Genomic DNA, 18,133 nt, shown 5'->3' on the forward strand with positions numbered 1-18,133 from the left:
ATGCAGTGCATAGGATCTAAGGAATTCTATTCTAACTATAAATACAGGCAAGACTTCAACTCCTAATGCATTATTACAACTTAGAAAGTCAAAAGCAAAGGGTTATACAATCTTTGAAAAGTAAAAGGGGTATCAGATCTAATGAGAAAGAGTCTTTTTATAGGTGCAAATACTAATTAGATAATCGCAATGATTAAGGATGATCCGGGATTTCTTTCATTAGTTCTTGATCATTGATATTGATGATCATTTTTAATTAAGTTGGAATCTTTATATATACTCGCTAGTAAAAGATTTTGTTGAGGTCGTAGCTGAAATCAATTCTAAGTGGCGTCTCTTGAACGATTGGTAAAGTCACAAATAATAGCTAGATGCATCACAGGGTGTAGTACTTAATTTGTTTAACAAAACAAAACTTGAAAACCAAACTGTAAAACTATTAATCTCTTATTAACGAGGGAAAAAAAAAAACAAAACTGTCACTTTGACTAGTTTATTTATTATTTTGTTTCATATAATATATGTCATTTTCTTTTTTTTATATAAGAAGTAATAATGTAAAAGATATAATTATTTATATATCTCTTTTTATCAGCTTAAATTTTTAAGAGAAATAATTTTATGGTATAATATCAGCGAGTCAGAGACTTCATGACCAAAAAGATTTAGGGCCCGTTTGGGAAGCTTTAAAAATAACTTTTTGAGCTTTTGACTTATGAAAAGTAATAGTATTAATGTCTGGTGCAATTTTCAAAACCAAATTGCAGCTTTTTAAGAAGATATTTAGGAGTTTATAAAGAAGTTAAAAAAATGACTTCTCTCATAATGCTACTACTTTTTATCACATTTCTATAAAATAAGTATTTTTAGAACTAAAAACCTAAATACAAAATAACTTATTTATAAGCTACTTTTAATATAATAATTTATTGTTTAAGTTATTTTTTCAAAAGTAGCTTAATTAAGTTGTTTATCCAAACTGGTCCTTAGAGTTTGATTCTTGTTATCTTTCAAATATATAAATATATATAAAAGATAAATAAAAATAGAAAAAAAGACCTATGCAAATATTCAAATAAATCTAAAAAAAAATTTATTTGAAAAACATGTTAGATATATAATCATTTATATAATCTTTCATATGTTTTTTTTATTAACTTAAATTTTTTGAAAAATAGCTTCATGATAGTTGAAAAATGATTAATTTAATAGAAATTAAATATGATTTATACTTTTTCAAATAAGAATAGTAATTTAATATTAAAAATTTATTTATATACTAAAATTAGTTACTAAAATAAACTATTAGTATAAAATATTTATTAGAATATAAATACTCATTAAAAATAAAGTAAATTACACATGTATTTATCCAAAAATACATAAGTGGCCGATTTTAGTGTAATTTTTTAATTAACACTTCATCACTTGTTTCCAAAAATTTTACAAAGGCCAAAAGAAAAAAAAAATTAAACACTATATGGAGTGGTTTGCTAGCCTTAAAAATCTTTATATGGTTTAGTTTTTGGTGTAATATACTAAAATAGAGCTTTTAAGTAAAATTCAGGAACGAGAATGAGCTTCTGCAGGATACGAGAAAAAAAAATTCCCAAGAGTGCGAGAAGTAATTTTATTTTTTATTGCTTCTGATTATTTTTATTTTTTTATTTTTTTATTTTTTTTTGCTTTTACAGTCTATGTGTTGATTCTAAAAAATTTAAACAATAATAAAAAAAGCTTATACAAATTTCATATAAATTTAAGACATCTTAAAAATTAATTATTCATATATTTTTTTATCAACTTAAAGTTTTTAGTATATTATATGCAATCTTTTCATATATCTTAAGGTGATCGATGAAAATGACCGTAAATATATGTATTACCCTAAGTAAATGTGAGAATGACAAGCATATTAAATCAATAAAATTTCTTTGTGTTATAATTGAGAAATAATATTGACTATTAAAATTAAAGTACTGTGTGGAGCTATCAATAAAGTACTACAGTCAACCTTTTAATACACATTAATCTAAATCGTATTATCTTATTTGATATAATTATATATATAATAATAATAACTTTGTAATTACTCCATCCCCTACATATTTAATTATCCTAAGATTATATGTCTGCGAGTATCAACATCCGAAGTTTAATTACTAGTACTATATTATTATTAATGGTTAATTACAAGTTGGAGCGAGGTTCAAGTGTACAATCACATATTTAATTAGTCATGATAATAATAATAACAATAACTAGTACTAGGATATGAATGTTCCAGGGTTCAAAAACCACGTAAACAGTAGCAGTTCTGAAAGCATCCAAAGAATATTATGAGATACATATGTGCACGTGCAAATTAAAATGCACCATGAAACAGAGACGCACGCACGTTAGTGTGTGTGAATGCCAATGAGATTGGAGAAAAGAAAAGCATATCATATACATAGTAATTAGTAAGAGACTTGTGTGGTTATATTTGTTAGGTGCCGACGTTCCAACTCCCTCATCTCATCTTCATGCAAGCATGCATCTGTCCTCTTTCAATTCTTTTCATCTTACCAAAACCAAAGGGCGATGACTCAATATTATTAAATATATAATTATTTATATATCTATTTTTATTAATTGAGTTTTTTTTTAATAATAATATGATATAGTATCATTTTTTATAATCTAAAAATTTAGTTTATTCTTTGTTGAACAATAAAAAAAAGAATTTAAACACAAGACAAATAAAAAGAAAAAGAATACTTGTGTATGTTGCAACAAATTCGGTAGATAGTGGTAGTTGGTTGTTTAGATAGCGACAATTTTTTTACCACATATAGTAGCAATTGGTAGACCATTCGAAGATAGCGCACAGCTAAATCTTTAGTGATAATTTTCTACAACCACTGGAACAATTGTTGCTAAATGGCATTTTACCGCCAAAGAATTTTATACCGTCGCTATATCAATAATACAACTAGTTATTTCTTTTTGCATCGGTTAATAAAAACTGCCGCTAAGTTTCTTATTTTCGTTTGTCATTTCTCTAATTTATTTGAACTTTTTATTTCAAATCACAATAACCATTTTACTATCTAGCTTTTAATTTGAGATATTAGATATTATTTTAATTGATTTACTTCCAATTATAATAAAATACCAATTCAATTTTAATTATCTTTCTGGAATCCTTCAATCAATATTAAATGTACCATTTTTACTGTTGTGCACTTATTCCTGATGATTTACGCTTAGCATTTTCTTCTAAATTCTTTCTCTCATCGTACAACTTATGAAATAAGTTATTTTTTGTTTTCTTCTAGATTTTTCCTATTTTTTGAATAATTATCCACTTTATTTTTTTGTTGTCATATTTCTCATATTAAAATATCCACTACAAATTTGAGATATAATGCAATGAATATGAAAATAAGAAAAAACAAGGACATATAGATCATATTTTAAATAACATAAAAAGCTATCAAAACTAAAATCATATCTTAACTATGTCATATGTATCTTCCTTTTGAACAATTTTTATTTTCTTCCAACTATCTTCATTAATGGAAAAATGTTAAAAGTCAGCATCCAAAATTCTTAAAAATTTAGTTAATAAGCCAGCTGTTTGGCCGATCAATTGTAATTCTGTATTAAATTCCATTATAATCTCTCTACCAGGAGGAAGTGTTATAGTCTCTTTGATACTCAAATTCATCCTTTTAGTGACGCCATCCTCTAAGAAAGAAATAACAAGATTTTGTGTCATATTCGTTACCCAAAAATTAAATAGAATACTAAAGTGATCCAATTATAATAAAATATTCAAGATAGGAGGAAAAAATTTTACCAACAATATCAACATTCCAATAATTTATATCCTTTTGACCGTTTGGATTGTTATGGCCTACAACTTCTACTTCGGCAAATAAGTCATCAACGTGATCATTCTATGATTCAACCTCATCGGCCTCGGGATCATATAATCTTCATCCTCCGAAAATATTTGGAAAATCTCGACAATATGTTCAGTCTCTGTACGACGTGCGGGAGCTTCATCGACATCATTCGAAGTTAATGGAACTAGCTGTATTTCAATACGTAATAGATAGAATGATATATTTTTTTCAAACGACTGAGTATTGATATGCTGAGTTTTGGCATCAGTGTCGGTATCGAAAATACATATATACTGAGATTTCTTAGACATATTTTCAAACCTTTAACCAAACTAAAGTGGTTATATACTTATTAGAGAAATGAATTTACAGAAATATTAAAAATGAAAAATATCTTACATTTAAAGCTTCAATATAACTAAAAGAATGATTAAACTAAACTAAAATCACATCCAATATGAAAAGAATGCATTCAAATTATTAATTTAAAATAGTAAAGACAATGAATACAAACAAGTAAATAGACAGAACCAATTAATATTTCAATGCAGCTTTTTTTCATAACAAAGTAGAGAATGTCTTTTAAATTGGGTTATAACTAATATTTGTAACATATTCAAAAAAAAAAAGATTAAAACAACTTGGTGCTATAAATAATAGGTTTTGTGAATGTTACTCCCAATTATAACAATTAACAAGTTTTCTAATTACTCAATACAATATAATTAAATTCTATCAAATTTGATTAAAGTTTTAATAAAATATTAAGGATAAAAAACCTTAATAAAAAAGGTTAAACTACTGTTAAATAAAAACCTTAAACTACTACTAAATAAAATAAAAACCTACTGTTAAATCAATGTGGTTTTGTACTCCTGCCACATCAACGGTGGTTACACTTCTATGTAGTGGCGGTTGATACAAAATCGCTACTAAATAAAGTGGACTTGGTAGCATATGTTATTTTTCATCTCAGTAAATAAAGCTTAAACATACAGGATTTAATAGCCGTTATAAAAAATCATCGCTCTCTAGCAAAATTGATAGCATCAAAAGATTAAGCTGTTAGGTAGATGTTGAATTTAAAGCCAGAATTTTGTATGGCTATCCAGCAATTTGTGAAAACTGGAGCTAATAATTTTGCGCCACGCTTTATTGAAGTGGTTGATATTCTGTCACCAAATATTTTGTGACGGATGAAAACTGCCACTATCTATCGGTAATCTTGTAGTATATTTACATTTGTTTTATGCTAAAATTCTTAGGCCGTGTAAATTATAATACCATAACATGATATTATTTATTTCAAAAATTTAAATTAAGTTGAGTTACATAATTAAAATCAAAATAATAAAAGTAAAAGCATCAACACTTTCACTAAATATATGGCGCACTAGCTAAAATCCTCAAAGAAAAAAAAATTGACTCAAAATGTCAAATAAAGCAGCCATAATGCTTGAATAAGTTATAATTAAAATTATGACTTGACGACCTCCGTTCAACCAAAACCTAATCAACCATAAAATCTAGTTTATTATTTCATCGATATAGTTCAATACGTAGTTCTTTTAGCCTTTTATATATATAGGAAGTGTTTTGTAGGTTTGTTCCATGAAGGTGCAAAGTATATAAAACAAAAATACGACAATCACGCAATGCAATGCAAGCTAATAGACTTACCGACGAAATTATATTATCTAAGCATATCATAAATTCATCGTAGAAAAAACAATCTTGCTCCGTGGAATTAAGAGTTTGAATTTCTTAAGAACTATGGCACATGCATGCTAGTGCTATAGGCACCTAAAACTAAAAGCCTAAGAGAGATATGGGGATATTATTATTATTGAGGTTGAAATTTCTCATCATGCATTATTGTAAAAGGTTATAGTGACAAATCAAGGGTTAAAAGATGCATGGAACCGCGCCACCCTAAACCCTAATAAGTTACTTAATTAGTTCACTCTTAACAAAACAAGCATGAACATAATCTAAATTATCTTTAAACACCAATCCCTATTTGTGCCACAAAGCATATTCCTACAAACCTGTAATATGGTCGCTCTCAGTGGGGGTTGGACCACTAATAATACCCCCAATGCATTCTGCCTCAAAAAGTATCTAATCCTTCATCATGTATGGTTAAATTTATCAACCCTCTCATCATTTCATAGGAGAAATCTTTGTTTATACTTTAAGCACATAATTTAATTTGCACTATTTTAAAAAAATAGAACTTTGTGCAAGACTGACTTATATGTAGATGTCTATGTCTCGTTTGTACATATATATATATATACACACATTAGAATTATCAACATGGGTTGGGAAATATTTTTTACGTTATCTTCTTAGATACTCTACAAATTTGAGTACAAAAAATATATCAAATACAATAAAAATTTTGCGAAAAGAAGGGTGCATTTATTTTAACATATCTATTAATATATAATAGACATATTAAACAAGGGAAAGCTAACCTAAACAAAAATAATAAATTATGTAGTTTTTTATTAATATATAATTAAATAAAAATTTTACATGTAAAATTGATAGTTGAGAATTACTCTAATAATTTTAACTATTAATATTATTAAAAATATAACCATTCATCGTATTTTTTTATCAACTTAAATTTTAAAAAAAATAATTTTATGACCTAAAATTCTAAAATTTAATCTTTATTAAACTAAAAAAAATAAATATAAGACAAATTAAATAAAAAAATTAATCACGAATATACAACTAAAAGAATGGCAGAAGATACATACAACAAAGGAAAATTGAAATGAATATAAGCCTTTGAAATAGAATAATATATCTGTATGAATAAGGATCACTATTATCTTCGTTGGCGTCTCACTATATATATATCTAGTAGATAAAGTTATGATGCATGAACTATATATACATCATTGTCATGATTTTCGTAATCATGTAACTATTAATCTTGAGGAAAAGTGACCCCATTACGGGGTTAGTGGCAACAACATAGGTAGTGGCTCCCCCCTTGCAGACAAATTTTGCCTACGCAAATTTATACACTTTGAATTAACCAAACTTATTATTATTTGGTCAACAATCAATGGCTCCTCGAGAACGAAAAAGGTTCAAGATCTAGTTTGCTTTTTTCTTTCATTACTTCTTCGTTCGTACATTTATACCTACTTTAATATAGTATAAAAAACAATAGTAAAATGAATCATGATATAATACAAAAATAAAAATTGAGCATCCAAAGAAAATTCTTTGTTTTTCCTTTATTTTTGGTAATAATCCATGATTCCGTGTCAACTTGGTTATGTGTTACTACTGAAAGTGACACACACAAATGGAGTTCGTGAATGGCTTACATGTGAAACCTTTGCTGCTAGTGCAGTGCACCTTTGAAATTTGTGACCAGCTATTTTATTGTATTTTATTTTATTTACATAATTAGCTATCTATAACACACGGCTTTATACTTTCTTTACGACATGATTGAAACTTTTAATTTGGTGTTTCGGCTGGGAGCTTTTATACCGGTGAAAACTCAGGTAAAGTCGACTTCACATAAGTTGATATTTGAGAATCGTTAGATAAAAATTTAGTCAAATTAGTCAAATCAGTCAAATTATCTAACAATTTTCAGGTATCAACTTCACGTGAAGTCGACTGCACCTGAATTTTCACCTTTTATATATAGTATGAATTTAATTTTGATGCAGGGATAATATAAATTAATTTTTACATATATTGAAATTACATAATATCATATTAAAACAGAAATAACTATATTTTATGATTACTGCTTAAGTGATAATTCAAAAAAATAAATATGATTGCATAATTGTATTAATATATCAAAATTAAACTCGTATATTATTATTATTATTATTATTATTATTATTATTATTATTATTATTATTATTATTATGGGATACAAATTTGAATCCACTAGTTAGTCATGATCAGCCCAGTTAGTACCATGATTGGGGGTGGCATGATAATAAGATTTAATATTAAGAATTCTGTTTTTATGTGCAATTTGTTTATAGCACTGGATAGGAATTGATATCAATAGTGGAATCTTATGCACTAATAATAATAATATCTTATCCTATCTGTGAATATAAACTTAAATTTCATTCTAATTTGCTCTACACATGGGATGGTTATCTTTTTGTTGTTGTTATTTATTTAAAAGAATTTAACATTGTTTCATAAATACTATGAAAAACCATTGAACCATGCATTGAAAAACTTCATCTGTAAAGTGAGACCTAGTAATAAGTTTATTTTGACCTCTCCATTCATTTGGTTCAAAACCACCATTAAATAAAGAAAACATCATTACCAGTTACTTCATATCCAAGAAAAAAAATAGCTATAATGATTCAATTAGGACTTAGGAGTATTCTAATATTGAAGAAGTTTCAAATTCAAAATGTTGGGAAGCAAGCTCTTTTAAATAAATTAATGTATTAATAATAAGTACCGGTTGTGAAGTTAGTTATCAAGATAATAAACTTTGTTTTTTTAATATATATGATAAAGAGTATTTTAGGAATGATTATTTGTGCAATAAAACCTTTTTAATCCTCGTTATATTAATAGATAATATATAGCTGAAAAAAAAAACTAATTATCTCAAATTTTTTATAATTTCTCATTCACTAAATATTTAAAATCCAAAATTTTTGGACTTATTTAATTTGACATAAAACTAACAGATATATACACTAAAAATTAAAATGCATTTGTATATGTCTGAATTAAAATAATGAAAAGGGTCCATGCCACTTGCACAACTATAGCAGCCGCAGATATAGTATGGCAGTCTCCATCAATATATCACTAGTTAGGATCAAATAATTCTATTATATCAAAGTGACCAGCACCAAATATATCTCTAATAATCCTACTATAGTGTAGGGTTAGTATTATTCCAAATCCCAAATAGTGTTTACCTAAACTATGATCTTGAACTTTAATTTGTAACGGCTAAACTAAACACGCTACTATCACTACAAGATTTTTGATAGATTGCGGCAGTTCAGAGTCAAATAGCAATGGTTTTTATTAACTACCGCCAAACAGATAGCGACGGTTGGATAATTACTCTAAAATAAAATGCGATTAAATCTTTAGCGACGGTTTTTTAAAACCGCTAAGGCTTAACATCTTTTTAAATAAATAAGAGTAAATCAAATTAGCTTGAGATTTTTGAGATTAATTAGATTGTATATAATACATAATTTATTTTAATTACAATACAAGAGTTTTGAAAATGATGATGGATTTGTTAGTGATATTGGTTTTGGATAAGGACTTTGCACAGTAGATTGTGATATTTCATTTTCGGAGAATTGCAAATCAGTAGTATATATGATGTTGTAGTAGAATAGTTGTGCAAATTATTGTGAAGCCTAATTATTGATTAGAAAATAGGGCATCACACAGATTGTGACGAGTGATGAAAAGAAAATAGGAATATTATTATTATTGCTGACTCTTCCCACAAATGGAAAGTTAACTTCACCAATTTTACTGCCTCGTAGACACCAAGCAATGCATGCACCCTTTCCACTACACATATATATCTTATCATTTTCTTTCATCATCTACCTAAATCAATAGATAGTGAAGTTATTGTTTTGAACATAGAATAATATTTGTAGAAATATAATTATTTATATATTTTTTTGAGGAATGTTAGGGTCAGCAACTTTTGTTGGGGTTCGAATCTCACCTTGTGCATGCAGCAACTCATTGGCCAGCGACAGACCCTTAAATGGAGCTCAAATCCGCGACGGATTAGTCTTTGATCTGTCATGTTGGGAGATACCGTGGGCAACCAAAAAAATTTTTTTGTGTTTTGTAACCATCAATAGTATTTTTAATAGTGTGAGATTAAATCCAATGGTATAAAATCATTCAATTTTCTTTTGATAATTAAATGCTGACCAACTTTTTAAAAAATTGCTGTCCCAAAACTTTCCCAATTTTTTATCAGTTTGAATTCTAGAAATAATTAATTTTATGACGTGATATTAAAATTTTTATAATCATAAAATGTAAAATTTTATATTTGTTAATTCTAAAAAAAAATTAGTATAAGATAGAAAGAGAAAAAAAGAGAATTCATCTTCATACTAAAAAAAGACTCTTGCTTAAACATTTAGAAATATAATAATTCATACTTTTTGTTAGTTTGAGTTTTTGGACAAATTATTTTGAGTTCATGACAATATATTTCTGCTTTTCTAATTTTAGATTATATATAATAAATATGTGGTGAAATTTATTTATTTATATATTTTTGTCATTTGTTGCAAGTATCTAACGTTTATTACCGGGTTTTTCTACTTATATATCACTTAACTAAATTTTTTTTAGTATAAATAAATAAATAAATAAAATTACAATATGATAATTGGAAATGAAAACAACATTGGTAAGCAGTTTGTTTAGCCACCAGATTGAGCATAATAATATAATTGGAGACTTTAGAATAATCAAATAAATGCAAGTGGATATATGTATGTCAGAAATAGCAGCGGCAAAATGCATATGTAGACTTTTTAAGAGGGAATGCACATGTTTGATCCTTTCACTTTCGGAAATGCCAAGTGCTATTTGTTGGCAATTAATGATCAAGCAAGCAATATCCTACTACTTCTCTTTTTCTAATAAACTTAAATTCCTTATACATTTTACACAAATATATCACCATTATAATTATTAATTTGGTACTCAAGATTCATGTGTTGACAAAAAAATTTTTAAAAAATATTATCAATAAAAAAATCTTTAAATAATTTTAAAATATGATAAAAATAATCAACAGATATAATATTTTTTATAAGTGATAAAAAAAATTTGTATTTAGCAATTCTAAATTTTTGTGACAATATTTGAATAAATATTTATAATGTGCACACAAAAATTTAAAATAAAATTTGATTTTTATATATTTTTTTTTAAATATGGTCATTCACAATTAAAAAATTAAAAAAATTCACTTAACATAAAATTATCAAATTTTAAGAATGAAAAGAAAGTTAAGCCTCAAAATGGTCCCTAAAGTTATACTCGAAACTCAAATAGATTTATAGTTTATTCATTTATTTTATTCTTGGGGGGTGCGTTAATACACAATCATTTGTTGTGTGATATTTTTTATGGGCTAAAATGGGAATGAGAATTAGAATAAACTGTAGTCATCTTTTCATAATGCTTTTTGGGCCTAATCAGATTTTGGTCGTGCTCCTTCTATTCAGAGTTTCAGACTCATTTGGGTTTAATCTCATCATTATTGGTTGTTCATTTTCTCAACATATTTATTTTGCGAACAAAAACCTCTTTTCAGGTGAGGTTTGTTTTTTGGATAAGGTGAGATTAATGGGTATTATCCAAACACTAAAGTTGGGTGGGTAATATTTAAGGTTAAATCTATGGACCATTTGCATAAAACAATACATATTGTTCTTGATAATATTAATGGGCTTTTATTTGGGCCGAGATAGCCCATTTCTCTCATGATTGATTACCCATAACAAGGCATGGGTCTCAGGACCAAAAAAAATGCTACACACATCTATGCTTGGTTCCATCTCTTTTTGTTAAATTATGATTTTCATGTGATAAAAAATTAAAAATAGATTTAAAAAATAAAAATCAATAATGAATATATACAAAATTATAAATCAATAAGTATTATTGTCTCTTGAATTATGAATCTCATGATGATAGCAACATAAAAATATTTAATATTGTTGAAATTATTCTCCTATTGAATAAAGAATAAAATGTAGAGAAGTGAGTGGATACATGTATCTATGCCCCTAATAAGAATTGTCTTTAGCTACTTGGTTCAGATTCATCCAACTCAATAATTAATAACATTTTCAGAAATTAACGGAACTTGCTCCTAATTTTTTTGTGGATTTTTCATAACTTTGAAAATAACATAACATTACCGCAACTTGTAGCTGAAACGAATTGAAATGGCTTCAATATATTTGGTTGATTCTGTTCATTTTGCACGCTTTCCATTATTGATGGTTTCACACTTATCACTGCTCTTCTGTCATATGATCAAACAAATTAAATTATATGTCAGGTTTTTTTTTTCATTTCAAGAATTTTGCTAGAAACTAGTTAAGAAGAATAAATTGAGAAGTTATGATTCTAAATATATATAATATTAAGAACAAAGAAAGTAAATAGGACAAGTATGTTATCATGTAATATAAAAACAAATTTCAATACATTCATTTCTTTTGGTATTTTTCATAATTAAAACTTTGTATTTAGATGAGATACCAATATTAATCTGAAAGCGACATGTTAGCGACAATTGTTCACAAAACCATGCACTTCATCATCATTATTCATTAGTATTTAGTAGAAGTTCATGAAAGAAATAATTGAACCTCCTTTAGAAATAATCATAATTATGCTTCCTCTCTTTTATTTCTAAAATATACCCTATATTATTCTATTATAAATTTGGACTAAAAAGTTTCACTTTAAATTAATTTTTAATCAAAATAACATTTATGAAAAGTACTTTTTTTTTGCATATATTTGAATTACAAATTATTTGCTTGTGTATTACTATATACAAGGTTAACCTCATTAATCCTATTTATGTATCACGAAAACAAATTTGTATTCAGAAAATAAAAATTTAACACTTTAATATATTGAATATGTATTTAAATTTTTAATAGGGTACTAATTAGTAAAAAAATTATTAATATAACAATATGATATTATTTGATTCAATTAAACGAATTGAAACCATAAAAAGTCTCAAAAAAGCTACCAGAATAAGTAATAGTTAAAACCTCCCTACCATTGATGAAAGAGAAAATAAATAAATAAATAAAAAGAACTAAAGACTTTCACTACAATTAGGAGTGGAAACAGGTCAGGTTAATAGGCTTGACTTATTATGTAGTTGATTGATTTGAACATAGCCTGTAGCTTGCTATAGGTTTTTTTTAAAGTACTAAGTCTGGTCTAACTTGAAACTTGTTAAAAGGCTTGCTAAATTTTCTTTACAAAAATAAATATTATTTAAAAAAAATTAATAAATATATTTATATGAAATATCATATTTAATATTTATAAAAAATTTTAAATTTTAAAGTATTTAAAATATATAAAACTATTTATAATTAAATATAATAAATTTAAAATATTTCATAATTTTGTTAATAATAAAAAAATTATTTATATATGTAATTATGTATTAAAAGTCTGATAGGCTAATAAAATTAATTAGTAAACCTAAACCTGACCTATTAACATAATAAGATTTTTATAAAAATCTAAGTGTCTATTTTATAGCAGGTCATGCCAGACTTACAGACTCTTGATAGATCGCCTGACCTTTTTTTTTCACCCCTAACTACAATGTTAACAAAACTAGTAGTAATGACTCAACCCTCTCCTCCGTGGGAAACTTTGTTGCATAAATTATTGTGCAAGTTTCACTGATTCAATCACCAAACTCAACTTTACATACCAAAATAAACAAACATACCCAACCTCAATGGCAAGGCACATTGATGCCCTCAAAAAGTTATGAGCCTTATGAATGAATGAATGTACTTTATTACAAAAAATATATGATCAGTAACAGATGGCATACCCTTGGTGGATTGCTTTCTCCAACATTATCTATGTTACCATCATTGCTCTCTGATTTATAGTATACATGTTTTCTAGTACCAATCTTACTATATCTTCTACTACCTTATGCTTATCATTATAGGCATTATATAATCATAACCATATAGCATTGCATAACAGAAAACTTAGCAGAATATGACAATCTTATTGTTCACTCATACCCTTTGCTTGAGGCCAAAGAAGGAAGGTTTCTAAATCAGGAATGTCTTGTGCTAATATAGCATGATTTAAAAATTTAATTGGATTACTAATTTATTATTATATGCAGTATGGTTTTAATTTTCTACTACAAACTTATGATTTCATCTTCCATGCTTTTTGTACTTGGCTTCTTATCATTGGAGGGGTTAGTTATTTTATTATAGATGAAATAATACTAACAATTTCTTATTATTATTATTTGGCATAACTTTTTGTAGCCCCCACAAGAAGCAAGGTACTGAAAATTTTGTTATTATTTCATTTGCTAATAAATGCTGCTTGCTTCAGCAAGAAATAGAGCATAGCCCCAGAAGAATGATGGACATGCTTCAACCAATTGAGATGGAGATGAATGGAAAGAAAGCAAAAGCACAACTTAGGATGTTGATGGTTGAATAATCCTAAATTTGTCCAATGCCATAAAGTTACAAATACACATATTGATAATATTTATATATATCCATCAAAAATAGACCAATACATTTGGTGAATGAATTAGGTGATGAACACCAAAATCACAGAGTGGGAACAATTTTTTTTTCCTTATGGTAATTAATTAATCACTATCAATAGCAACCCCATTTTATTTTCTGAAGTAAATGACATGATTATAGAGAGGGGTTGCTAAACAAATCTAAATACAGAAAAGAATGTAAGTAGGTAACAATATAACAATACTCCAATAGTGGAAGAGGCAAACCCAAATCACATGCACACAATTTTGCAAACTAGTGGTGCTATGGTAACTTTTCTTTTTTGAATTTTTACTTTTTTTAGTTGAAGATATCCCAATTGAACTTTTGGTGACCTGAATTATTGTTATTGGTCACTGAGGTTGATGATGGCACAGGGATCAATGGAGGGGCAGAATCAAATGTCTCCCATTGAGTGGTGACTACTACTCCTGAGGTAGAAGAATGCCTTGTTGATTGATTTTCATGTTGTTGCTTCTGAAAGTGGCCATTTGTGTTCCTTGGTGTTGCTTCTTGTTCCTCCTCATCAATTGGTATTAACATATGATTCCCATTTGAATGTGTTTGTTGCTGTGGTTGCTCTTGAATTGGTGCAAGTCTTTGACCATTTGAATGCTTAGGAGGAGGACCATGATCTCCATTGCTGTTTGGCACTGAATTCTTAACTTTGAGCATGTCCAAAGTCTCAACATACTTTTGAACTCTTTTCACCTACAAAATGAAAAATGTTTTAAGGCACCGGATGACTGATTTTGGTGTCCACGTAGCATAGCATGGTTGATGTATATATGATATCAAATGTGTACCTGCATTTTTCTTTGCAATTTGACATCCCCATCAGCTGTAATACCATCCAATTTGAGCAATTGATTCATCAATAACTCAATAAGACCACTAACATCTGTTTCAGCAACTTTCCCACCTTTGTTGATTATTGTTTCAAAAGCAGACACCTAATCAATTCCAAAACACTAATAATAATCAGTTTCACAGCTACTCAAAGCATTTAATACATTTCCAATCCAACACATCACAATAAGAATAAGAATAATGAAAGAAAAGCACATACCCTTCCTGCAAGCCTATCTACATCCAAGCTGATTTCAGAGATAGATTTTGCAGCTTTCTCCATCTTAGCATTCTTCCTCAGCTCCAAGAACCTCTTCTCTTGGCTAATAGGGTCCTCCTTCAACACCATTTTTGACTTGTCCTTCACCCCAACCATGTCAAGGAAAGCCTTTGAATCCCTCTCCTTGTCCTTATAAAACAGCTTCTGATCTTGGTGATGTAAACCAGTTGACCCTGAAAGCATTTTCTTCAATTCCCCTGCCACCACCACCAACAAAAAACACACAATGAATTTTCAAAACTAGTTTATAGATCAATGTATTTGGTAACAATTGTACTATCAAAATTCAAAATAACAGATACTTATTGAAGGAAATAGAGAATGATAAAGAGAGTTACCAAATGTAGCTTGAGAATTAATGTTGACTTCATGGTAAATTGAATTGTACTTGACTCTAACTCTAATTGTCGGTGGAGGAACTGAGTTCCGATCCGAGTCAGCAGTTCGCATCTGAACAAGCATTCCACCTGGCCTCATCTCCCACTCCTTAGAACCAGCCTCACCACCATTGCTCACCATTAATCCATTTGTCTTGTTGCTGTTACTCTCACCATTCCTCATCCTCATCATCTTTCTCACTATTCTCTCTTTTTTTGTGTCTGCTTAATCAGTGAATCCAAACAAAACAAGAAACAAAGCAAGATAAGGTTATTGCTGCTGTTCTTTTTAGATCTCAGAGAAGAAGAAGTGAGATTCTTCTTCAGTTCACAGTTCAGAACCCGTGACACAAATTATATAACTCAGCGACACAATTCACAGCAAAGAGATGATAGAACATGTCTCAGAACCCAACTTTGACCCCAGCATTCCACCAAAGTCCAACTCCGACAAACACGCCTACAGCGAAAGAGAGAGATAAAGACACAAAAAAACAACAAAAAGTTTCAACTTCAATATATAGAGAGAGAACAAAGATAAAGTTGCAGATTTTTTATTCTTTTTTCAGTTATGAATGGCTTATAAGGAAGAACAGCACCAACCCATTAATCACTGAAGCTCAAAGCAAAGATCTTTACACACAAAAATGTGGTTCATCAAACTTCAGAGTCATAGGAATTTTCCACCATAATATGAACTAAGAACATAAGAGAGAGAGAGGGAGAGAGAGAACAAGCTGTGATTTTTTTTTCCCTCCTCCTTATGAAGGAGCAAAATCAATGGCAAGTTGAAAACAATTGCAATGAGAAGGAATTGATTCTTTCTGGAGAAATTGAAGGGAGAGAGAGAGAGAGAGGAAAGAAAAAAATTGAAGAAAAAAAAAAGAAAGAAAAATGTTGTTGAATAAAAAAACGAGTGGCCAGCTAAGTATGCTGGCACCTTGTGACCTTCTTATATATACTAACATTCAATTATTTAATTCATATAATTTTACTTTTTTTTTTAAATGATTGCACTTGGAATATCGTGTAATTTAACGGGATCAATTATTCTTTTTGTTTTTGTTATTCTTATGGAACATCTAATGAAAGTAATGGTTGGTTCGGTCAAATTTTTTTCAAAGCTGTTTGTAATTTTAAAAAATACAAATTATTTTGTATTTGATATATTAAAAAAGATTATCTATTTGTGTTTAATATGAGTATTTTTAGAATTATTTGTAAAGATATTTTAAAATTAGTTTATTGATTAATAAATGTATCTATTTACTTGTACTCTTTTACAGATTCTATAACTTATTGTAAGTCATTTTTATTTTAATTTACTAAATATAACTATCATAATTTTAAAAAGTAAAAAATTTATAAGACCAAACCTAAACAGTAAACATGTCAACTGGCCAAATTGAAATTAAAAGTAAGTTTTCTTCCAAGTTTTTAACTTTTTTTATCCGAGACTTAAATTTATTATCTTATTACATTATTAACATACAAATTTTTTTTTAATTTAGAAAAATATCTATATATAGTTCATGTTTTTCCCTTTTCTAAGCTTAAATTTTATAATATTTTTTATGAAAATAAAAAATAAGCTTATTATTAGTTCCTTTTCTATTTTAACACTACTGCCTAATAAATTGATGATAGACACAGTAAAATTCTACATCTCTGATCTCTTTACTATTTATAATTTTCTCCTAATCCTCATAATTAAAAGTTAACTAGCATGTACTTCAATTGACATGGAGTTGGATTAACTTAATTATAGGTGTTATTCAAATATTATATATAATATATTATTTTTGTCGTCCAAATAAAATTCGAAAAAATAATCGAAATAGTCTATCATAAATTCCTTCTTGATTTGAATAGAATTACATCTAAAAAAAAGATAAAAAAAAGAAAGCAGTAATTCTTGCACAAAATAATGAATAGAAAATAAGAGTTTGATAATAATGAAAAAGATCATTAAAAAAAAACAAAAAAAACGTAAAGAAATATGAATATTTAATAATTAATTAAGATATTAAAATATTTTATTTTGAGAATTTAGTTCATAATTTCATAATCAACGTGAACGCTTTGAAGAGAAAAAAAATAAATGAAAGAAAAAATGTTGGGTCGCCAAGAGTAAAGAGAATCAAAGGAGAAAGCCGCCAATTCCAAAGCTTCAGAAAATTGTTAAAAATCCGACAGAGTAAACTGAAGCATGTTTGAGAGTTTTTGAGCTTTTGATTCATCATAACAATGGGCACGTGCCACTGTAGGGGCAGTTAGGGTATTTAGAGTAGGCTAATCATATCTAATTATAGGTACCATGGACACGTGTCGTCTTATAATAGGGTTGTCTTTGGTGGTTATTTTGATGAGGAAGTA

General features: G+C 27.7%; 1 protein-coding gene across 1 annotated transcript; it reads right to left on the bottom strand.

The window, feature by feature from the left end:
• Positions 1-14,203: 14,203 nt before the first annotated feature.
• Positions 14,204-16,654, bottom strand: LOC107491208 (BAG family molecular chaperone regulator 3). Its single transcript, XM_016112003.3, has 5 exons — positions 16,361-16,654; positions 15,719-16,217; positions 15,321-15,577; positions 15,058-15,204; positions 14,204-14,962 (listed from the first exon to the last, which is right to left on the bottom strand). The coding sequence occupies exons 2-5, from the start codon at positions 15,948-15,950 to the stop codon at positions 14,552-14,554; spliced, it is 1,047 nt and encodes a 348-aa protein (XP_015967489.1). The 5' UTR covers positions 15,951-16,217; positions 16,361-16,654; the 3' UTR covers positions 14,204-14,551.
• Between the last annotated feature and the right edge of the window lie 1,479 nt (positions 16,655-18,133).

This window comes from Arachis duranensis, chromosome 5 (genome assembly GCF_000817695.3).
Source record: "Arachis duranensis cultivar V14167 chromosome 5, aradu.V14167.gnm2.J7QH, whole genome shotgun sequence".
In the NCBI taxonomy this organism is placed as follows: Eukaryota; Viridiplantae; Streptophyta; class Magnoliopsida; order Fabales; family Fabaceae; genus Arachis; species Arachis duranensis.

Excerpts from the sequence above, each read along its gene's own strand:
- LOC107491208 (XM_016112003.3), bottom strand. The coding sequence starts at position 15,950 with ATGATGAGGATGAGGAATGGTGAGAGTAACAGCAACAAGACAAATGGA. Across the intron at positions 15,578-15,718 it reads TAATTCTCAAGCTACATTTG|GGGAATTGAAGAAAATGCTT; the intron begins GTAACTCTCTTT and ends TGGTGGTGGCAG. Across the intron at positions 14,963-15,057 it reads AATTGCAAAGAAAAATGCAG|GTGAAAAGAGTTCAAAAGTA; the intron begins GTACACATTTGA and ends TTCATTTTGTAG.